The 24,937-nt window shown below is 33.2% G+C and overlaps 2 protein-coding genes across 2 annotated transcripts; one reads left to right on the top strand and one right to left on the bottom strand.

The window, feature by feature from the left end:
* The first annotated feature begins 171 nt into the window (after positions 1-171).
* LOC144855569 (importin-9-like) lies at positions 172-9,965 on the top strand. Its single transcript, XM_078713467.1, has 23 exons — positions 172-435; positions 814-875; positions 1,011-1,097; positions 1,193-1,394; positions 1,515-1,690; positions 1,797-1,916; positions 2,007-2,166; positions 2,257-2,408; positions 2,671-2,769; positions 2,889-2,995; positions 3,110-3,249; positions 3,621-3,699; positions 3,958-4,186; positions 5,278-5,356; positions 5,445-5,593; positions 5,952-6,080; positions 6,306-6,581; positions 6,762-6,928; positions 7,114-7,244; positions 7,722-7,849; positions 8,145-8,253; positions 8,345-8,433; positions 8,645-9,965. Exons 1-23 carry the CDS (start codon positions 303-305, stop codon positions 8,762-8,764), a joined length of 3,123 nt encoding a protein of 1,040 aa, XP_078569593.1. The 5' UTR covers positions 172-302; the 3' UTR covers positions 8,765-9,965.
* LOC144855566 (uncharacterized) lies at positions 9,849-24,567 on the bottom strand. Its single transcript, XM_078713464.1, has 7 exons — positions 24,399-24,567; positions 20,684-20,835; positions 18,200-18,411; positions 16,947-17,152; positions 16,268-16,552; positions 13,872-15,950; positions 9,849-13,406 (listed from the first exon to the last, which is right to left on the bottom strand). The coding sequence occupies exons 1-7, from the start codon at positions 24,492-24,494 to the stop codon at positions 11,952-11,954; spliced, it is 4,485 nt and encodes a 1,494-aa protein (XP_078569590.1). The 5' UTR covers positions 24,495-24,567; the 3' UTR covers positions 9,849-11,951.
* Between the last annotated feature and the right edge of the window lie 370 nt (positions 24,568-24,937).

Raw genomic sequence — 24,937 nt, 5'->3', positions numbered from 1 at the left:
GCGATCACCTTGTGAGTTTCTCTTCCGGGTCATCGATAAAATCAAAACAAAAGACCGCCATGTTTCGCTAAGTCAACTTAGCAGAAATGTTAAAACTTTAAATTTCATCAATGTTCGGTGGTTACGTCAGTTTAAACGTCGGTATATTGCTATAACATAAATATTGTAAACAAGGGGAATTGTTTGCGCAGAATAAAACACCTTGAGTAAAAGGAAATCATTGAATAACCGTGGTGAGACGAAGTTTTAAATATTTCGCGCCATATTCGACGACTGAGTTCATTCGATCACCAGAATCCATCATGGCATCAAATGTTGATGTAACACGCTCTATTCGCGACCACATTGTAGAAAGTTTGCATGCTATATTATCTCCAGAACAGATTGTACGCATACAAGGTGAAGAACAGATAAAACTGCTGGAAGTAACTGAGGGTTAGTAGTGATTTTGTTTATTTGTTGACCCTGCCAACCAACTCGACACAGGACTCGTCCCATCGTAAACAAGTAGAGACGGGGCATGAGTGAGGTTGGTGGGGGTATCAACAAGGTGTACCTTACTGAACAGCAGGGCCTAGCAAACTCAGAGGAGAGTGGCCGATTTTTAGTTTTATGTCTCATTGAACCAGCAAATATGATTCACTGTATCAACATCATGTTTTCAGCAGCCAGCTGTTGATGAACCAACAGCTTACAGTCCCATCTGAAGGATGTGGAATAAAGTTACTATGAGGCCCTATCCTATATATAGTCTATGACTTGCCAACACGTAACCCATTTTAAATATTTTTCTGCTGATGATTTTCTTTTCAGAATTTGGAGTACACCTTGCGGAATTAACCGTCGATCCGAAGGGGGCGCTTGCCATCAGACAGGTACTCATTTGCATTCAACAATTGTTTTTACTTTTTACAAACAATTTCATTTGTTTTCAGTGCTTTCTACTACTAATTCATTTAGCCAATTTACCAACAGAAAATAAAAAACAAATCTGTATTTGCGTTTTTCAGTTAGCATCTGTAATATTGAAGCAATATGTGGAAAGTCATTGGTCGCAGCATGCCGACAAGTTTAGACCGCCAGAACCGACAGAACCTGTAAGTATTAACTTGTTTTAAAAAAGACATCAAATAAAATAACATAAAAGATTGATTATGAACATTTTACTAACAAATTTCTGTTTTTTTTTTAGGCAAAAACTGAAATACGACGAATGCTTCTCCCAGGACTTCAGGAGTCAATAAGCAAAGTGCGCTCAAGCATAGCATATGCCATTTCTGCAATCGCTCATTGGGATTGGCCAGAAGCATGGCCGCACCTCTTTGAACAGCTGATGCATTTGATTACAAGCGGTGATGCGAATGCGGTACACGGTGCCATGCGCGTTCTGACGGGTGAGATTATTGGAAATATATATGAAGTCAAAGTTAACATTTACAGTATTAATATGCCTATTGTAAATTATGAATATATTGTAGTGAATACATAAATATCCTTTATTTTATTTATCTTAGAATTTTCCCGCGAGGTTACCGATATGCAGATGCCGAACGTAGCACCAGTTATCCTGCCCGAAATGTACCGAATATTCACCAATGCAGAACTATACAGCATCAGAACTAGAGGGCGGGCTGTTGAGATATTTAACACTTGCGCATTACTTATATTCAGCGTGAACGAAGTTGTAAAGGTATATAAAGCTCTGTCTATATATGGACATGATGTTGTCATATCAATACCATATTTAATACTATAATAAGATTAGTAAGAATAATGTATAATGTATTTTATTTCAGGGTTTAGCAGCAAAGCTTGTATATCCATTGCTACCTGGTTTTGTAGAAGCGTTTATTCAAGCTCTCAACACCCCAGATGGTCCAATATCCGATAGCGGACTTAAAATGGAGGTTATTAAGGTAAGCTATATTTGGGTAAAAGCGCACCTTATTTGGTCATACATATTTGTACAGATATATGTATTAACTCTGTTTATGTTTTTTTCATAGGCTTTAACAACACTAATTAAAAACTACCCAAAACAAATGAACCAATTCATGCCGCAAATTTTACCGCCAATTTGGAAGACGCTGACAGAGAGTGCTGAAGTATACATTACAACTGTTGTCAACGGAACGGAAGAGGCTGACAATCCAATCGACTCTGATGGTAGGTTCTATTATTTTGGTTATAATATTTCTACCAAAGATTAAGACCCCTTTCGGAATAAATTATTCTATATTTTAATTGTTCTTTCAGGTGAAGTATTAGGATTTGAAAACCTTGTATTTAGCGTATTTGATTTTATCAATGGGATGATAGAGACGCCAAAGTTTCGAAGCACTATCAAGAAAAGTGTCGATCAGCTGTTTTATTACATCGTATTATATATGCAAATTACAGAGGAACAGGTAAAATTTGCATAAAACCTCTGTCCTTTAAATTGGATACAGTGTGTGTATGTAACTAATAGACTTTCTTAAGCTCTGTCTACACTATTAAACTTTATGTGAATGAGAATGTGATGTGCCTACCATATATGGACATGATGATGTCATATCACTACCATATTTAAGCATATCACTACCATAATTGGGCACAGCAAACTTTTTTTGTCAAACTAGTTTGATAGTGTAGACCTAGCTTAAATGATATATTGGGTTTTTTTTTCAGGCAACAACCTGGACAAATAACCCAAATCAATTTGTTGAAGACGAGGATGATGAAACATTCTCGTACAGCGTTCGAATATCTGCCCAAGACCTCTTACTGGTAAGATAACTAGCATTCATTAATTAGCATAATTATGTAGTTATAAGTTATATGCAAGAAAATTACAAAGTTAATATTACAAGTGTAGATATACAGTATATTCATTTTATTTTTTGCAGCAACTTGCAGCAGAGTTCCAGAGTGACAGCAGTCTTGGGCTAGTTTCAGCGGTAACTAGGCATTTTCAAGAAGCACAGGTTGCTAAGGACAACGGAAACTGTTACTGGTAAACGAAATATATAAATATAGGATGATCGAAAATCGTTTTGTTTATATATGTATATAACTTCCCAAACACTGTAATAACACAATAATATTATTTGCTTGTTTGTTATTTCAGGTGGAAAATTCATGAGTCGTGCCTGTTGGCTCTTGGTAGTGTAAAAAGTTTAATCTGCGACAAGGTTGCGAGTGGTAAACTGCAGTTTGATATGGAGTCATTTCTTACAACAGTGGTACTAGCAGACCTCAATTATCCTGGTAACTATTCACGTACATTTCCAAGCTGTGATGTTTAAACACGAATCAATATTAACATTGTGTAATGCTTTGTCTACACTATCAAACTTTTCTTTATCTTTTTTTTTGTTTATTTATTTGACTAGCCTATTAAAATACAATATTAGACAATGTAAAACTTGATCTACACTATCAGACTAGTTTGACCAAAAAGTGTGATGTACCCAAACATGGTAGTGATATGACATCATCATGTCCATATTTGGGCGCATCACATTTTTGTGTCACGTACAGTTTGATAGTGTAGACAGAGCCTAAAACATTGTGTGATATCACAAATAACAAAATGTATGATCCTCATAGCAATAATTTCAAACTTTCTTTCTTGACAGTTTCACCGTTTTTATTAGGACGAGCGTTGTGGGCTGCCAGTAGGTTTACATTAGCTATGACACCAAAGTTAGTACAAAAGTAAGCAAAATCTCATGCATTTTTTTGTTTTGAATGTTAATAATTATATTACTTGTTTACTTGTTTCCGGAGCTCAGCTGTGCTGGGTCCTGAGTCGAGGCTAGGCTATGCCTATAAGCTCCTCTTGAAAATAACATCAAAGGGTGGTTGGACCAAGCCTGTTTGAGACCTGACTTGAATTGATTAGTTGATCTTGAAGATACTACATCCTCCGGTTCTTCTGAAAAGTATTTTCATAATTTTTTAATGACTCTTCAGTTTTTTAGAAGCAACAACGTTAGGACTTGGTGCGTCACAACCTGCTTCCGTTCGTGTGTCAGCTGTGCGAGCCATCCACGGTTACTGCGATCATCTAAAAACGTCCAATAATAGTCAGGTTTTAGTGCCATTTTTACCGACAATAATGGGCGAGTTGATTGAATTAGCCAAACAGAGTTCATCCGATGTTCTGTCTCTCGTCATGGAAACAATAAGTATTGCATTAACAGTAAGTATACAGTGTTGATAAAACTGGCAACTTACCTGGATAAAATGATTATTGCCATAGTAGTGTGAGACATCCCTAGGAGAAAAGCAACACAAGATTAATGATAAACCTGCTTTAATTAAATAGAAAATAACTGAAAGTAACTTGATTCCAATCCATTTAAACAGATACAAACAACTCTTGCAAAGTGCTAAGGCCAACTCAGACAGCATCGTACAACGAGGCCCGACTAAACGTCTTGACTCGATGGTGAATTCCAGTCGTCTTGAGATAGCAATAGGCGTAGATTTTAGGTCGTCGCAAGAACTTTAAATATGTTTAATTTTCTCTCGACGAGACGTCTTGTACAGCGTTGTCTGAGTTGGCCTTTAGACGCTTAGTCATCATTTATGGTTCAGGGACGATTCGGCCCTGAGACGATTCGGCCCGGGACTATTCGGCCCACTTTTGGTGGGACGATTCGGCCCACTTTTGGGCCGAAACATCCCACTTTGTGGGCCGAAACGTCTCACTTTAGACCAAATTCATATTCATTTTTTTTTTATATTATCAAGTTTTTAAACAATCCGTATTTTATTGATATTGACAAAGTTGATATAATATATATAATAAATTACTAAAAAAACGTAATTTTATATTCAATTTATTACTTCGAAAACCTTGTTTATTTCGTGCATTCGCCAAGCGGCCAACAGAGGGCGTAACTTGTTTACATCGTTCGCGTGACTAAAAAATGATTATTTTCGACAATGTTTTCAAAATGTTTGCTTTATTGCATCTTTATCCCTAGTAGTGCTACCCCATAGTCTCTCTGAAAATAAAGTTTGGGGAAAAAAGCTTATTTTATGCTTATAAATGCTTATCAAAGCCGATAAATGTAAGTGTGCCGAATCGTCTCAGGGCCGAATCGTCCCGGGCCGAATAGTCCCGGGCCGAATCGTCCCAGGGCCGAATCGTCCCGGGCCGAATCGTCTCAGGGCCGAATCGTCCCGTTACCATCATTTATATACTGTGTATGTACAATGTATAATGATGATAAACTGAATTGAAAACAACAAATGCAGTTGTAAACATGTTATGTTGTTTTACAGATTGATAAACCGTTTACAGCCACTTGTGAGAAGCAGATAGCACCATTAGCAATTGCTTTGTTCCTCAAATTTAGTCAAGGTAAAATATGTTAAATATAAATCTACAAAACACTAAGGAAAAGAAAGAATTTGAGATCATATTAAAAAAAATTGTTTTTTCTTAATAGACCCAATTATGGCTTCATATGTTGAAGACATCTTCAAAGAGCTAGCCTCAAATCCAGACTGTAAAGATGCACTTGAGAAACGATTAATTCCAACAATTGTTAGTATTCTAAACAGCGACCCAGAGAAGCTACCAATGGGTATACAGTCGGTGAGTATTTGAAATGTTGCTCACAAATTTTATTCATCTCATACTTATTTGAAAACTGAGGAAATTTGGATTAGGCCCTCCACGGACCCACGGCAACCAGCAATGAAGAGCCTACCAAGGAGACAATCCCCTCTTGTGTATCAAGTGTACATGTTCAGTGTACATGGCTTTACATCCCATCTGAAGAACAAGTCACTGAGAGTAAAGCACCTTGCCTAAAGATACAATCAATGTTGCTGAGACAGACTTGAACCCATGCCTCTCACATGCTAGCCTAGTCGTTTACCATTGCACCATATCAATCTCACAGCATATATTACAATGATTACTATGGATTTTAATGCATTTTTTGTTTCAGCCAGCACTTGATATTTTATGTACTGTTGTAAGAAGCACGGGTGCACCGCTGTCCAGTGATCATGTGACTATAGCCTTCCCCGCAGTCGCTCAGTGTACACTAAGATCAGACGACAATGCTGTCATGCAGGTTAGAAAACAACTTGTAGGATGGGGGTTGGTTTGGTGGTGGGGGTTGAGAGTTGAAGATGACAATGCTGCCATGCGGGCTATGTAAACAATTTGAGCTTTTAAGATGGGGGAAGGGGTGTTTCAAACTAGCAGTGGAAGTGATGGTCAATATCCTACATGCTTGCTCATTGGTTGTTGAAATAAAAGAATTTGTTTTTAAAATAAAAGAATTTGTTTCTTACAGAGTGGCGGTGAATGCTTACGAGCGTATGTATCCGTAGGACTTGATCAGATAAAAACGTGGCACGATGGCGCTGGCAATAATGGAATCTCGTACATTACAAAATCAATTTCAAAGTTACTGAACCCGCAGACTTCAGAGTTTACAGCTGCGTTCATTGGCCGACTTGTTGCTATTTTAATCTCAAAGGTTGGGATCGGACTTGGTGATGATCTGTCGGCCATTTTGAAAGCGGTCCTAAGCAAGATGCAACAAGCTGAAACATTAAGCGTAGTACAAGTGAGTTTGTTTTCCACACACAGAGACCAAAATAAGTTTGACAACAAACTTTGTCACCAGTTAAAATAAACATGCTCAAATTTGTTCACATACTGTACAATGTTTTGCATAGATTAATATTACATATTACTTAAGTAAGAGTATAAACATAATAGCATGACATATTTATTTTTTGATTAGTCTTTAGTTATGGTGTTCGCTCACCTTATGCATTCTCAACTTGACGCAGTCTTAGACTTTCTCTACCAAGTACCAGGACCGACTGGTAACACAGCTCTTGAGTTCGTACTTACTGAGTGGGCTGCCCGTCAACACAATTTCTATGGTGCTTATGAGTGTAAAGTTAGGTAAGTTGAAACCTGTGAATGAAATATGCGACTATATAAAGCTCTGTCTCACTATCAAACTTTATGTGACAAAAAAATGTGATGTGCCCATATATGGACATGATGATGTCATATCCCTACCATATTTGAGCATATCACTACCATATTTGGGTATATCAAGATATTACTTGATTTTTTCCCCCCAGTATTACAGCCCTTAGTGAGCTTTTGAAGCATTTCATTAACACCAACGACAGCCGACTGGATGGCATCGTAGTGAAAGGAGATGAAATATTTAAGCATGAAGGAATCCGAACACGCTCTAAGGCAGCAATTTGTAAGAACAAATTATACAAGAACATTAGTAAATATCGTATATAAAAATACAACAATGTAGAGTAGTCAAAGTGTGTCTATTCCATGAACACTTGTGAAATATACTGTATTATATAACACCTAAATAAATTCCTGTCAATTGATTGGATGATTGTGGGTCACATGGCGTGAAATAAACTGTATTATATAACACCTAAATAAATTCCTGTCAATTGATTGGATGATTGTGGGTCACATGGCGTGAAATAAACTGTATAATTGTTGCAAATCTTTCTTCTGCTGTGTTTATAACAAATCTTGTACCCCTTCCACATTCTCCAACAAAACTCCAGAATTTATACACACAAGGGCACACACCATACAAAACACTGATGTTGAAGCCCCAGAATGTGTGTAAGCTCTGGATATTTTCTAGGCGATGTATAAGAGGTATTAGAAAGACAGATTAATTTTATAGTAATTTTATTTCAATTCACAGCTCCGGTAGAATGGACTTTAATTCCAATTCAGGTGAAAATTTACAAAATATTAGTGAATGAATTGTCAAACGTGATGGAGGCAAATATATCAAGGCAGGCATCAGCCGGCGGAGAAGACATAGAAGAGGTAATGTCATCAGCAAACTGAGGTCATGTCAGTAGCTGAGGCCGTGTCATTAGTGGAGGTCATGTCATTAGTGGAGGTCATGTCATTAGCTGAGTTGTGTCTTTAGCAAACTGAGGTCATGTCATTAGCAAACTGAGGTCATGTCATTAGCAAACTGAGGTCATGTCATTAGCAAACTAAGGTCATGTCATTAGCTTGGGCTGTGTCATCAGTAAACCGAGGTCATGTCAGTAGCTGAGGTCATGTATATTTTAAAATGAGTAATAACACAACTTGATTTTTTTTGTGTTCACAGGAGGACGGTTGGGATGAAGATGAAGACGATGATGATGACGATGATAACATCAATGATAATGATTTAGCAAATCAGTTGGCAGGTTTTGTACCTACGTCATCATTCTTAGGTAATAATATTCAGATATTGCTCTGTTATGATGTAGTACTGGTGCAGTAAGTATGGTAATTTAGTCATGTTTTTCTATTCTATTGTTTTAGGTTATGATTTTGGTGATGCGGATGTTGATGACGACGATGAGGATGATCCAGATGCGTTGCAGGATCCGGTCTTTCAAATTGACATTCAGGTAGTTAATTTACTACTGCTGTCAAGGTTACGACCTTCTCTTAAATTATCATGATTCTCTGTTATTGTTATCATGAAAGTGATTAGTCAAAGTGAAACTAAATGAAGTGTAACTTGTGCAAAAACAATAATGTTATGTTAAAAACGTGTAACCATGTTTTTTTTTATTCGGTGCAGAAAAGGTTATTTAAGACAATTTTATTTTTTTCCAGGCTCATCTTACGGAATTTCTACAGCAGCTATCCCATCATCCTTCACATGTGCTGTTTGCCTCGCACCTCAACAATATTGAGAAACACATTCTGTCGACAATTGGCATCTCTGTACAATAACGGGGAAATAATAAAATGAAATAAAATAGCCTATGGCATTACCGTAATATGAAACTGAAGCCTTGTCTTCACTATCAAACTTTATGCGACAACAAAAATGTGATGTGCACATATAGACATGTGATATCACTACCATATTTTGTTTGTCAAACTAATAATGTGATAGAGTAGACCGAGCTTTAATACATGTTATTTGTATGTCATTAGTAGTTAATGTGGAACATGCATTAGTTTGTAATGTTCATTAAAGAACGCATTATAGAATAAATGCAGTAGTGATACCGACTAATGACGTATTGTGGAGGCGTGGCGCTTGCGCAGGTTATACACAAGTATTGAGTTCTGTTGTGCATTGTTTGCCGAGCAATGTCGGTAAAGAAGAAGTTGGTGATTAAATGGGTTTGAGTATTAAAGTTGTGTTTTGATTTAAAATGACTTATTTCAGGAATAACATTCAAATGTTGAATTAACTTCACTGACCTGTATGTTGAAGCAACCTGTAATCAAAAAAAAGTATTTAAAAATTATACAAAAATAAATTGTTTAAAAATATATATGTTTGTTTGATGTTTCATTTATTATTTTATTTGTATATTCTTTCAAAAGAAGTGATGCATAATTGTGTTTATTTAATATTGTACATTTTTTTTTATAGTAGAGTACAATTAATTTTATACTTTTGGCAAAAATGATACTGCTAATTCATGGTCGTTAAAATAATATTAATATTATATCTAGAACATAATAAATATAAACAAGTTAAACATAATTATTGAATAACTATTCCAAAGAAAATATTTGATTTTTTTTGTCTTCCAAGACTTTAATAATGTGTTTGTGGTGAAATTGTTAATTTGGTGTAAAACAGAGAGTTTCTACTAGTCATAATGTCAATTAATGTGAAAAAACTTAGGCTTAAAATGATGGTAGTGTTAGGACTTAACAGTATAACATGTGATGCATTTAACCCTTTGACACGCACACCGGTGTGCACATAATTTGGAGTTTCATTATTCACGAAAAAGGGTATTACATTGCAGGAGTATTCAAATGGTTTAAGATATTAGTAAAATAGAAAAGTTATATTGTTGGCATTATTTTGATGGTTTAACAGTGATGTCATTTGATGGTGATGTCATTTAGCGATGATGTCATTCAAAGTGTTCTCATGCTTTTTCAATAAATATTTCCATGACAAATGTTTGACAAAGTCTTGATTAAATGTATTTACGAAGGTTTCACAAAAACAAATAAACGATTCTTTTTATTCCTACGGGGTGGGTCCAGAAGAGTGTCTACAGTAGGACCTACATGTTACGTAGGCGACCAAGAAGCGTGCAAAGTATCCAGTTTGAACGACCCTCCCCCAACCCATAGATGATATGTATTATATTACAAAACAAAATGATGGCAACGGTCATTTTATGATGTGTACGTAAAACGTACGCCCTACTGTAAATTGAAATAAGGCGTGTAGGCCTAAGTACGAAAGAGCCAGCCAGCCATACTATTAACATTTAGTTTAACAAATTCTAACTTTAACAAAAAATAAAAATATAAAAAAACACAAATATAATATATACCTATAGGCTATAGAATTACAAGATAGATACAATTATAAAGAAAAACACTATAAAATTAACTATTAATGATTATTAAGATTTTACAAATTACATATTTGAATACTATATATAATATAACTAACATTCACATGTATGCTATGTACAGAACACTACCAAATTGCTCTTTAACTGAAGTTACGTTAATAACAATCAAGTTTATTTAAAGAACAGTGACAAAGATGTTATTTTTTTAGTCAATCAAAAATCATTAACAAAACTAACTTATGAAGAAGGAGAGATTTCAATTTACAATGACCTAGGACGCATATTGTGCTAGAGAACGGTTTCACGTGGACTCTGCATGCAAACAATGAATTGACGTGATATGCAAACTGTGCAACCTGAACACTAAGCAAGGCCGTAACGGGAGGTTAAAAACAGACGAGGCAAAGATGCTTTAAATATAAAATATGATGATCTCTGCTGGGGAATTGAGGTGGGTAGTGAAAATGTCAGCTTCTGCCTCGTGCTAGCTACGGCCCTGCAAAGAGATTATAATGGAAAAATTAAGTAAAATTCATCCCTTAAGCATGAAAAGTTTAAATTTGGTTGACAAATAAAAACACATGTTTACCTATAATAAAATGTAAATGTTATTTAACATTACTATGTACATCTTGATAACTTGGCATGACATAGTCAGCATGCTCACTTATGACCGAGGCTGGTGAAAATACCAGATATATACTGTATTATATGTACAACACAAAATGATGACTATTCAAATTCAATTTTATGAATGTCCATTTTGGTTGATACATGTTCCGGCATTCTGAGGATGGTGATGCGGAGACTATCATATACTCGATTATAGCCTCCAGATCACCATTGCCCTTCAACACAGTCAATATTTGTTTGTTATAACACCACATGAGTTGGATTTATCAAAACATGCTTAGCAAAAGAATTATCTTAACTTTGATTTAAGTCAACACAAACAATATTTTTGAAATAAAAGATAATAATAATAAGAAAAAAATCTTATGGATTAAAAAGTTAGCTCTGGTCTATAAACATTCACAATGTTGGGACGACTTGAATGGATATAACCATAGTGATGGCTATAAAACACTGAGGAAGCCAAAGCAGTGTAATTACAAAAAGAACTGTATTATTTATCAACATTTGTGATAGTATTTAAATCTAGGATTTTACCTACGGTATTAGGACTATAAAGCCCTCGTAATAAAATTACAAAAGTTAACTAAAGCTCTGTCTACACTATCAAACTTTATGTGCCCATATATAGACATGATGATGTCATATCACTACCATATTTGGGTATATCACTACCATATTTGGGCACATTACACATTTTTTTGTGAAACTAGTTTGATAGTGTAGACAGAGTTTTTGCATTCTCTATTTCAACGTTATGTACAAGTTTCTCTCTAGTCTTCATCAAATAGCACCCTGGTCCAAACTTTCCACTGGCCTTATAACAACAAGTTGTTTAACACTGAAAATGCGGACATTGTCATATATATTTAAAAAATCTTACTACAGATTTACAAATTTTGTTATAAAAAATCGATTGAAGGAAGATGAGTTATTCGTGGCAAATGTTACAATGTTTTGCGTTCTCTAGTATAACGCTTTATATCTTTAAAAAGTGGTTTATCTTCTGCAATTTGTTCGTCTTGTTTCTTTGTTTCACAAGTAATTGTTTCAACCGCTTTTAACTCCATTTTCGCTTCCTGTACCAAACTTACTAACGAATTACTCTTCAAGTTTCCGCCAGAACTCTGCCGCGTACATATTCGTCTAGGCTGTTGCGGTTTACCGACACCAAACGTAGCGGTGGGTTCATTTGTGTTTTTAATCACAGATTCTAGTCTAATTGGAATCAATTCTTCCAAACAGTCATTAACAATGTTTGGTTGTTTTATTGGAGATTTAACTTTGTCACTTAAACGTCTTCCACTCGTACGGTGGACACGCTCACCGCTAGCGTATCGCACACGCTCACCGCTAGCGTATCGCACACGCTCACCGCTAGCGTATCGCACACGCTCAACACTACCTTGATTAGTTTGACAAGAATCACCAATTTCTAAAACATCGTTTGATAAATTTGTATGCATTGATTTAACGGACTCACTAACCAATTGCGTACTTGTTATTGAATCAACAGCTTGTACAACATTCTGAGTACGTACATTCTTCTGCCTAAGTCTAGTCTTATGCACTTCCATTCCCGAACCACTTTTGGCATTAGTTCGTTTACTAGGTGATTTGTCTGTATTTTTATTGCTTACAGACGCATTTTTGTCTGGTTCAGGAGACGATTCCTGTTTTTGATTTAAACTTCGAGTTTCGTAAACTGTTCTCTTAGAAGAGAGAGTACAAGTTCTCTTTTTCTTAACATCATTTTCCTCCGAGTTACTTTTAGTTAATAAATTACACGTTTTATTACTGGAAACAACACGCTTCGTTTCAAGATCTTCAGAGCTATCGTCATCTTTTTTTAGCTCATTTACTTGTCTCTTTCCTTTCCGTCGAACTTTCTTTATGTCATTTTTCAAGCCATTCATTTCAGTTGATTTATTAGGGGACATGTCCACACTTGTTTGTAATTCTGTACAGTTTACAGTTTTTGGAATTTCATTGTCAAGTTTATCTGAGCTAAACTCACTTTCCTGAGAAGTTATTTCAAAATCATTATTTTCTACACAACCAGTTGTATGGCATTCCAAGACGCAGTGTTTTGGGAGCGGTTTCATAGTTACTTTATCTCTGAAAAAACCTGATACTTCGTCTAGCTCAACAGTTGGTTCTTCAGAACATTGCTTTTTCTTCATTGACTTCTTCATTGATAATTCTAAAACTCTTGAGTGTGTTCTTCTCATTGCGGCACTTGCTTTAAGCATACCGGTACAAACTGGTTTATTATCGCTTAAGTTTGTTCCTTCACTTTGTACCTCATCCTGGTTTTTCTTAATTGAGATTTGGTTGATGTCAGTACCAACGTTTTTCTCGCATGGTTTAATTTCTTTCATTTCGTCTTTGTCTTCCATCCCCTGAAAAAATTAATACAATTATTATGTTTACTGTCATATTGCCAAGGATATTCACATAATCCTGGTTCTAAAGATCTGTCTACACTATCAAACTAGTTTGACAAAAAAAAGTTTGATGTGCCCAAATATAGTAGTGATATGACATCATCATGTCCATATATGGGCACATCACATTAAGTTTGATAGTGTAGACAGAGCTTAATCTTTGGGACATGATTTGAACTCAGACTCTGGTATTGGTAGTCAAGCATCTTAGCTGCAAAACTGCTGTTAAAGGTTAAAGGTCAACTTGGTAATATAGTATAGTATTTGAAATGGAAAAGGAAACTTTAAACATGTTATCTACATTAAACTATCTACATTACTATACATTTCAATTAGTGTATATAATTCATTAAAATTAGACAATTAAACACAGGTATGGTTATTGTTAATACAAAAGATAGAAATAAGTACGAAGCTTACCGTATTGCCAAGTACTTTATCATTAACAGTGCTAACCAAATAATGATTGAACTCTTGGACGTTTGACTCCTTAGAGGTATCAGACCGAAGTTTGATGACTGTTTCTACGTTGTTATTCTTAACTGGAGTTCTTCGTGCTTTTGTCTTTACAGTCTTGTCAGGCGAATTTCTTGCTCCTCCTTTTGGAGAAATTGTTACTAACGGGCAATTCTTGATTACGCAATCCTTAAATGCCTCTTGACCCGACCCGTTCTTTAACTTGTTTTTTGGTGAATTATTTCTCGATTCTGGATTCTTTTTCTCATTAATTGAAGAGTATTTTGAATTCCTACCCAGAGAAACAACATCTTTCACTGGAAATAAGTCTGATGGTACAACAATTTTAGTTTCATTTACTGAATGAGTATCATTTGACTCTTTTAGGAAAGTCTGATTCTTGTCTGCATTGAATAACGAAGGAGCCTTTACTTGTTTGGCTGATTCTACCGTTGGAGAACGACTATTAACATTGTTAACCGACAAAATGAGATCTTGAGACGTCTTCTTGGCTGATAAACTTTCAGAATTATTACCCTCTGTCAACTTATTAACGTCTAATTTATGATTCATTTGAGATTTGTTTGTTTTCTTCTTTACTTTCTTCTTTGGCGATACATTTAGAGTTTCTCCACTATCCTTTTTCTCACCCTTAATCAAAGTAATTTCTCCATTTTCTAGCACTGGGTTGTTGTGGACACTATTCATTTCTGGGATTTTATATGGATCAGGCTTAGAAGGCAGACAAGAATTAGTATCTGGTGGGGGTGTCTCCAATTGAGTCAAACAACATCTATTTATTGGCGTCTCTTGCAAGTTTAATGACATCATCTCAGCCGTTGAATTACTTGTTTTAACATCTGACATTGGTTCCTCGTCTGTCTCACTATCATCCAGTTCATCTTCATCTCCTTTTAATTTACCTTTCTCGTCGGATGTCTTTCTGTTTGGTTTTCTTCTCCTACGTCCAATTCCGAAGTCATCTCTTTGACGTCTGCGTTTCTTTCCACCTTTCTGATTCTTTTTGACAGTGTCACAAGCGGAGGGATCATCAGCACTGCCATTGTCCAGAGTTGTAGTAGATTTAGCTAAATCTTTCCCATTTAATTCATTATTTATCTCTTTTACATCTTTATCATCTAACTTGACATTGTTTTCAATGTTGTCTTTCAACTTATCAGCCTTACGCTTTCTTCCAGGTTTTTTCCGTGGTTTTGGCGATTCCTTACATCCATCATTCTTGTCTGCCTCCTTTTTGCTTCCTTTATTTTCATCACTATCCCTTTTAAATCGTCTTTTAATATTGCCATCTACTAATCCATCTTTCAGTGACTTTCTTCCTCGTTTCTTTTTAACTTTGTTCTCCACATTATTTAACAAGTCATTTGTTTCTATTTCGTTCGTTTTTAAATCGTTAGAAGCTGTGTTTACTGCGTCTAAATCCTGAGAGTTAGCAGGCTCTAAATTCGCCGGTTCATCAGCGACAATTTCATCATCGTTACACACCACTTCCTCAGCCTCGTTGCGCTTTCCTTTTGCGTAACAAGCCCAATCATCTTCCAACATATCAAGAAACCATTTTGGTTTTTTATACGTAACAATTTCATTTAAAATACCATTTCCTTTGTTTGTTTTAACTTGTTTAGATGTTCGTTGCAATTTGTTGCACACTTGTTCTAAGCTGTCCCAACCATTCCATGGGTTGAACGCCTTGGGTAGAAGCCCAAGAATAACTTTAGTAAGGATGAGGTCAAGCCTAGATGATAAAAGTGGCACGATAGGTTGTTTATAATTCTCCTTTGCTGCTTCAAATACCTCCTTCAGTTTTAGACAGTTTTGCTTTGACGGACATGACACAAAATTAGCCATTCTGCATAGGCACTCTAACCCAGTATTTTCACACAATGCATCAGCCAACCTTTCGCCAATAACAGCATTGTTCTGATTGGCTAATTGACACTCAATTTCGTCCAATCGGTGAAAAGGAACTTGAATGTTATCAACAAGTAAGTTAACAAATAAGGGTAATGCTTCTTGGCCAATCTGTTGAAAAAAAATATGAAAACAGAAATATCTCATAAAATTGTTATTATTTGAAAATTTGTATCAAATGGTAACATTGCACAAAAAGGCTACCAGGAACGGATCGAGTATTTTGAAAATGAGGGATTGATAATAATATTAAATAGTATATCAAAAAGTAATCTCATTTTAGCTGTGAATGAGGAGAGGGAAGTAAAAGTAATTGCATAAATTTGACATGGATGATCACAATAGAATACATACAACATACACATGTACACACATACATGACATGTATAACCACAATATTTGCTATGAACAAGCAAACCAATAATTACCTGCTTGACAATTGTATCTGCAAAATGAATGACACTCTTGGTGTCATCATTATACATGGCCAGATTGACAGCAGCTCCGTAGAGTTCATCAAAAGATCCATGTTTGTAGTGGACATCAATCCACATGTGCAAGAGATCTTTCATTTGCTCCTCTTTCAAACCAGAGTGCTCTTGGTTCCATTCCTTAAGGAGCAGAGTGTCAACCAGCTTGATGACTGGTGCTGGGTAGTACGTTAGCATGTTCTTAAGTGATTCTAACACTCTCTCACTGTCTTGAATCCAAACCTAAAAGTAACAATTCAACAAATTTGATTTAAAATGTAATAAATTACAGAAAATACTAATTTATATTTGTTTTATAATATTGATACAACAACACACTCTTTTAACTTGTGTTTTATAAAAAGTTAACCAACAACTTTATTTCATTGTTACGTATTGTATAGTTTTATTTGCATTACAATTGTTAATTTTTGTTGTATATATGGTTTTATTTTAACTGTTTGTTTACTGTGCTGTAATATGGAGTGAGTGCAGAATCTGTTAAATTCTTACTCCTAATTAAATTTGTGGTTTTTTACTTTGCTTTATTCAAATGAAAACTCCAAAAATAATAGACAATCATAGGAAATATAAGATAAACTTTAGTACAAAAGTTTTAAAAACATAAAACTCTAACCTGCATGGAAAATTCAGGAGGCATTCCCTGATTAAACAACACTACAAGACAGGTCTCCAAGAACACAGTGTCTTTGCCTATTTCTTGATGTTCGGCACACGCCTGACACAACCGGATGGCCTTGTTCGGATCTTTTTCAAGTAGAATCTCAACTCTAGAGGACAGCAGATCAATTCCTTCATAGCTTATGTAGTTCTGTGTCCTCTCTAAAACCAAAAAAATTTAAATATTAATAATAATATTTTTTTCAGTGACAATGTACCTCAATTTCAATGGAGATACAAATTAATATATAATTGAATGTACCTCAATCTCAATGGAGATACAAATTAATATATAAATTATAATTTTTAAAATACTACTCTTATACAGTAATATTTTAAATCCTAATGTTATTTTAATGTATACTTATAAATCATTAATTTTGAATACTTACTCAATGATTCTGTGAAATCGCGATTTTGTTTTTAACTTGCAAAATGAGACTAAAAAGCTATATACCTTTTTGATTGAATTCACACTGAACTGGGTCTTATTACAAATGATTATTATTATATCCTATTCACAATTAGAGTACTTTTTACAATTTCTTCTTTAATTATTTCCTCTTTTTTTATCTACATATTATATAGAATATCAGTATTAAGTCATTAATTTATTTATTACACTTTACACATAAATAAAAAAATAACAATTTTTACAACAATTTTACTACAATATTTGTTAATTATTTTAAAAAATATTTATAACAATGGAAATTGAATTTTCTTAAATTAGCATCTATTAGTAATACACAATAATTAGTTTAATTTGTCATATTTGAAGGAAGCAAAATAACAAAGTGACTCAATTGTCTGTAGATGTGATTTGCAAAATGAGTCACATTATCACACCCATGGGATATGACACTGATCAATTTATGAACAAGATTTGAAAAAAAGAAAAAAAAATTACAAAAAGTTGATGCAAAGAGACGAAGCTGTTTTTTTAAATGGCAACATAGAATAAACTCAGCATATTGATTTCATTTATAAACTGTATGTCAATAACGATTTAGTAGTCAAACTTAAATTTCTGTTGGACTTGAAAATGGGCTACACATTCCTGTACAATCAAATTAATTTTTTTTTAAATGCCTAAATAAGAACTAGAAATTACAAATTTAGAACTTAAATATTACAGAAGGGAAACTCTTTAATACTAATATACTGAAGAGGATTGTGTCAATTGAGAATAATCTTGATAAAGCTTACCTGATCCTTGTGAGCCAGATGTGCCTTCCATAATGCCCACTAGGAATGGGTGAGACCAAGGAGCAACACACAGCCCAGCCAGCCTAAAGAACCTATCACCACTTAAGCAGCCTAGTTCTTCTTGCGCAGCTTGCAAGGCGTCGCTCAGGTTCAGACGAAATGACTCGGGCACTGACGAGAAATCGTCACTTATGATATACTGGGCACAGGAGCTGTTTAAAAATTACACAATTTAAATAAATATAGCCAACATATATAATTGTAACACCTAATTATAAGATATATTCTCTTATATAAAAGAGCTTGTTGGCTACTTCAGATAATAATGAAATGATCTAAAAATTAGATCAGAAAAAACCCCCAATAATTTACCTAATAAACTATAATTTAGGGAAAAGGACAACCAGAAGGGGTTTTTTTTTATCATCATTTATTTAGCGAAACTATTATTTTTTTGGGATTTAACTTTATTAAAACATTAGAAATAGTATGCCAATTGTTTTAATTATTTTATTTTCATGTTTTTGGAGACAATCTATACATTTAATACTTTTTATTTTATTTTATTTCAACAATATTTTATGAGGGTGGTCCATCCAGCATCAGCTAATCATTAGGGACCCTCAAACAATACAAACAGTAAATACAAAATAAACTATAAAAACACAAAATCAACAAAGATAAAAAGACAAAAGACAAAAATAAATATATAATAAATATACAGTAGGCCTACAATGAAAGAAGGATTTAAAAGAAAGAATACAAATTTTAAATACATTTTTTTTCAAGAAAAAATCGCATTTACAATCCTACAATAAAAAGAAAAGATGGCATGGCAACTAAATCTGAGATTTGCTTAATTTTCTAAAATTGGAAATATTTAATGATTCCTAAATGTCAACCGTTTATGAATTCAAATCAAATATAAAAAAAAGGATGTTGCCTGCCAAGTGGAAGTGGATGTCTTCTAAATGATAATATTTTTTCTGTCGTTAATGTGATAACACTTTAGATGAGTGAGTGGGCATTATACACATTCTGTTTATATTAAAGTAGTAATTTTATTAGTGCAAAAAGCATCATTAGGCTGTTACAGTAGGTACTACTGTATGTAGTGTAGCAGATTACCCTCACTGGCCTCATAAACTGAGCTCAATAGTGACTGCTGAACGCCGCCGACAGGAAGTGTTCAACTTTAGTTTGTATATGATTTATCTATCAACATTTGCAAGATCATAACATTATTAAATGCAGTTATTCTGCATCAGTGTAAAGTGTTTTATTATTTTAATGTCGCAGTAAATAGTATCTATTTTAGGGTGCCTTTTTATTTAACTCATTGAAATCTCAAAACCAATTAGACTAGATTTTACTAGGCTAGTACAGTACACTGGACAATTTTTGTCAACTAGTGTATGGTATAGATAAATGCTGAAATGTCATATTCAACAAAAACGTTTTTTTTTAAAATTATTTCCTCAAGGGACAATATCTTTAAAGAAATGATTGATACTTTTTAATTCAATCAATTATAATAAAAACACATTGTATAGTTACAAGGTGATCAATCAATCAAAAATAAAATCTAATATTATTATTAAATTCATGTACAGTTGAATAAACATTGACAATAAATAACATAAACATTGGTAACATTATCTGTCTACATGCTACTGTACGTCATTATTAACCTGTTAAACTCACTTCCATATTTTTAGCAGGAAACCTAACTTCACTGGGTATTGCTGAACTAATGTGCGCACAGTGCAAAACCCGCAAAATTTTAAGAACTAAGTGAACAAAGTAAGCGCATACCCCATAAAGTAAACGCAAAGTAAAATCAACTAACAATATTTACATAGAAAGAATAGGAGGGCATCCAAATTAAAATTAATTTATAAATCAATAAATTACAATACAATATGATTTTTGTCTTTAAACGATTTACCAAGTAAATTTTAAGATTTTATAACACATAAAAAAACACAAGTACTGTAATTCATCATGTGAAGGAAAGCGATACCGAAATTTATTGTCCGAATATGTTTGGTAAAAATGGGTCCTTTTGGACCGCAAGAGGAGTCTGATTTTGGTTTTCTCGGTACTGCATAATTCTAATAATGTAACATGCCATAAGCCTACATACAGATGCCACATGTTACATACAGATGTGATACTGTATTACAGAACTTGCCTATGATACTGAAGAGATAATGCCAAATGTGGAGGTACAATACAGGGAATCAGATGTAAAGTTTTCAGAAGAGTCTGGTATTGGGAGAGTTGAAGACTAAAGGTACCATAAAAAATTCTATAATACAGAGATAGAGAGTTTAAACATATGCCAAACCGTAACATACCGATATCACATGTGACACTGTATTACAGAATTGCCTGATGATACTGGGAGGTAATTGCATATGTAGAGATACAGTACAGAGAATCTGGTATTGGAGTTGAAGACTGTGTAAAGGTACTACCAACCTGCAGAGATGATTAATGACCCGTTTGAGTTCAACAAGACACCTGTCACATCTACAAAGTCCATGAACTCGTGTCACCAACTCATACACTACTTTGCAATAAAGACGAAATAATGTATCACGTTGACATTTTCGCATCAACTCATTAAAACTCTGCAATATTAAACAATTGTACAATAATCAGCGATGTTAGAGCTAACATTTAAAGGGTGGGGTAAGAAAAGTTAAGGGTGGGTGGTGGTGGTAATAATACACTATAAACATGCTGGGTGCTAAGTATGGTGTATATGGAGGCCTACTGTAAGTCCTTACTTAATAATAATAATAATAATAATAATAATAATAAAAACTTTATTTAATCACGGTAACACTTGTTCACGGGGCATTCCACAGTATTTGGTCCGTGGGTTTAAAAATTTCAATTACTGATTTTGATGTAACTCCATTTCTCGAAGTAGACATGTTGAAGTTTATTAAATAACATTTTTTTTATTTTTCTGATATTGATTTTTTAAGTTATTGAATATTAAATATGAAAAAGTCATATTTGGCGTTACGGACGGGACATTTTTAATCCTATTTATTTCATAAACTATGCATCTTATTACTGTTTTTTCAACAGATATAGTTACTTTGTGTCTCAATAATACATAATCAAGTATTTAATTAAAATTTTGTTTTTTATTAATTTCATACATCCATTTCAAATTCATAAATGTCCCGTCCGCGACGTTTTGGGCGGTTTTTTTACATTTATTTTAAGAGTAATGATGCAAAAATCTTGATATTTCATTTTCTCCTCCTGAGGACTATATCTCATTATATTATGAACAAATTTTTGGAAAATTTTAGATTTTGATGAAAATATCATATTTCAAAAATATATTGTTACGGACGGGACATTTTTGTTACGGACGGAACGCATCATTTAAATCCTAATTATTTCACAAACCATGCATCTTTTGAACATTTTTTTGCCAGATATAGTTACTCTATGTCCCTATTATACATATTCAAGCATTTTATAACACATATTTTGCTTATTAAATTTCATATACCTTTCAAAATTCATAATTGTCCCATCCGCGACATTTTAATAGTAGTTTTGTGGTGTTTTTTTAACATTTCAGTTAAAAGTATTGATACCACAATTTAATATTTTGTTTTCTCCTTTTAAAACTATATATGCAATACATTATAAACAAATATTTTGAAACTTTTGGTGAAAATATCATATTCAAAAATATATTGATGACATTTTTCGTAGGCACGGGACAGACATTTTTGTTAAGGACGGGACATATCATTTAAATCCTTTTTATTTCATAATAAAACCATTCATCTTGTTAACATTTTTGCCCATAAATATACTGCAGTTACTTTTTTTTCAAAGTAATCTCCAATTATTCATAATAAAGTATTTTATTAAAATTGTTTATTAATTTCATACTTGCATTTCAAAATTCATAATTGTTACTTCTGAGACATTTCGATTGGGAGTTTTTCCTCACTTGTGTTTATTGAAGTAATGGCTTTAAAATTGTTATTTAATTCCTAATTTTAAATCTTAATTTTCAACTCCTAAGGATATTAAATTGCAAAAGATTTAAACAAGTTTTGAAAAATTTTTTTTATTAAAAAAACATTACTATCAAAATTTATTGAATGTTACGATGGGACATTTTTTTTATGGATGTGATGACAATATTGTAAGAATGAAAAAGTGTTTTTGTACTGTAGACTGAGAAGTACTATACAAAGGTGTTAACTGTTGTTTATTAATCACAAAACATTGTGGTCTGTATTTAAAATAACAATCCACAAAAGAACAATACTGTACCTAAATCCAAAACAACATGACCAGTATAAATGGGAGTATTGGGTGTGGTCATCGCTTTGTAGATTTCATTCTTTGGTGAATTTGCAACCAAAAACCTTTTATAAATCAGATACTAAATAATTAAGATTGACTTTTAATAGAAGTAGGCCTACAGTTATTAAATCCGTCCTGTCCGCAACGCATACAATTTTCATAATAAAATTTTTTTTGTACAGTCTTTTTTCTTTTTTTGACTTTCATAATAAACATTGGCCATATATGTATACATTTATTCTACTTAGAATCTTGTTTTCTTTTTTATTTCTAAGATATGTTTAGTTATATTCTCAAAAATGTCCTGTCCGTAACAAAAAAATACTGTGGAATGCTCCTCACCGCAATGGTGTTTTTCAACAAGGCCGTAAGACATTATACACAAGACAAATTTAACAATTAACAACAAGAGTTTATCTTAACTTACACTTAAATTACAATGAATTAGAATTTTACAATAGATTGTAAAAACCAAATTTACAAAAGAATAAACATCAAAATGAACAGAGCATAAGTCTATTTTTACTTAAATAATTAAACTTAATACTAAAGATATTAAATAAATTATTAATAAGAATTTAACTAAAAACTGAAAATGAAAATCTTTATTGGATAGAGTGTAAAAACTTCAGAAATCTGTTGTTACACAATTTTAAAGTTAGTAAATCTGAAAAATTGTAATGTTTTAGTACTGATCATTCATGTATGTAAACATTTCATTCAGTTATATTATAAATTCATATCTATAGTTGTGTATGATGCCACCAGAATATAATTATTTTTATACATGTTTAAATTACATATCATATAATCATATCACACAAAAAAAAAAACTCAAAACAAATTATTAATATTAATTTGCCTCAAATAACAATTAAAGCAATTTGCCTCAAATAACAATGAAGATAGAGATTTGACTGAAGTTTATGGATAATTGGATACATTTTGTCCAAAATGAATAATTATATGTTAAAAATCATAATAATGGTCAATTAAAAAAATAATAGTTTTTTGAAAATTTAAAAATTTTAATTTGATGGGTAAGGAATTGTTTATCAATTATGTAGTCTCACTTTCACAAATAAATGTACATATTGTATAATATTCATTCATTCATTCATCTTTTTATTTCAGAATATCATGGTGACATAATAATTAATGTATCCATAGCAAAAGAGAGAAAACAAAATCTTATATTTTATATTATTTTTTTTTTATAAATTAATTAACAAAATATTATTAAACTGTCAATAAATTTATTCAATGCCAGTGATTTATCATCATTATTATCATCACCAGTTTCACATATCAAAAGCAAGATATTGGTTTTATTTTAATCATATGCCTAGTCTATACAGTAGGGCTATAAATGCAGGTTATTCTCATTTTACTAGTAACAGCAAGCATACCACTACCTCCCTAGACCAGCCTTGCTTTTTGCAAAACATAAACAGATCTCGACCTCTCACGTACAGTACAGACCACACAGTCCGTAGTTGTATTTAATAATAATTTTATAATAAGCTAAAAATACTCTTAAAATTAATACTGAAATAAAGCATTGCATGCAATTAATCAAGCTAAAATACATTAAATTCAATTGCTAAATATTACAATAGTTAAATTATCAAAGTGTAAAGCTAGTAATAGAGAAAAATAATTGAGCATGAAAACTTCTCTAGGCCTACACGTCGGTCTAACCAAAACACGGATCGTTCACTTTGTAACTATCTCTGCCGATTAGACTGACATCATCGTGCAGTCCGAGAGAGAGAGAGAGAGGGAGGAGCATGCATGGCTAGCCTCCGATGTCAACACAAAAAATAAAGAAAAGTAAACCAACCTGAATAAAATCTTCACAATATAATTTGGTCTGTCTACACTTATCTTGTGTCTTATTAGGTTCTATACAAGCCTTAGAACTCACTGAAGGTTCCATTACATCGTTTAATTAGGCTAAATGTGCAAAATAATTTCCATCTTTCTCTCGTTGGACGTGTGGCCAGCTGTAATTGCCGTGCGCCATTATTATTCTTTTCCGAAACACCGCCCTCTAAACTATTGTTTGGTATTTTAATTTTAATAAACAATTTGTTGAAATGTTGGTGTTTACCAGGTCATGCATTTGTTACATATTCATTATTAATTTAAACACAAACATTACAATTCTGAAAATAATAAATAAAATACTATGATAATAGTAGGCCTATAAGGCTATAGGCTAGTATATATACAATATTTTTCCTATTATCGGTGTGAGTTATACGGGAACCATTGAACTATGGCTAAGATTTCAATAGAGGGGGTAGTTAAACAGTAACTTTTGAACTTTCACCATGTGTTTGTTGTGACTTACTCGTTTCTATACTCCACTTAAACATG

The sequence above is a fragment of the Antedon bifida genome, chromosome 11 (genome assembly GCF_963402885.1).
Source record: "Antedon bifida chromosome 11, ecAntBifi1.1, whole genome shotgun sequence".
In the NCBI taxonomy this organism is placed as follows: domain Eukaryota; kingdom Metazoa; phylum Echinodermata; class Crinoidea; order Comatulida; family Antedonidae; genus Antedon; species Antedon bifida.
Note: the sequence above shows the minus strand (reverse complement) of the source record. Positions and strands in the feature narration are given on the sequence as shown.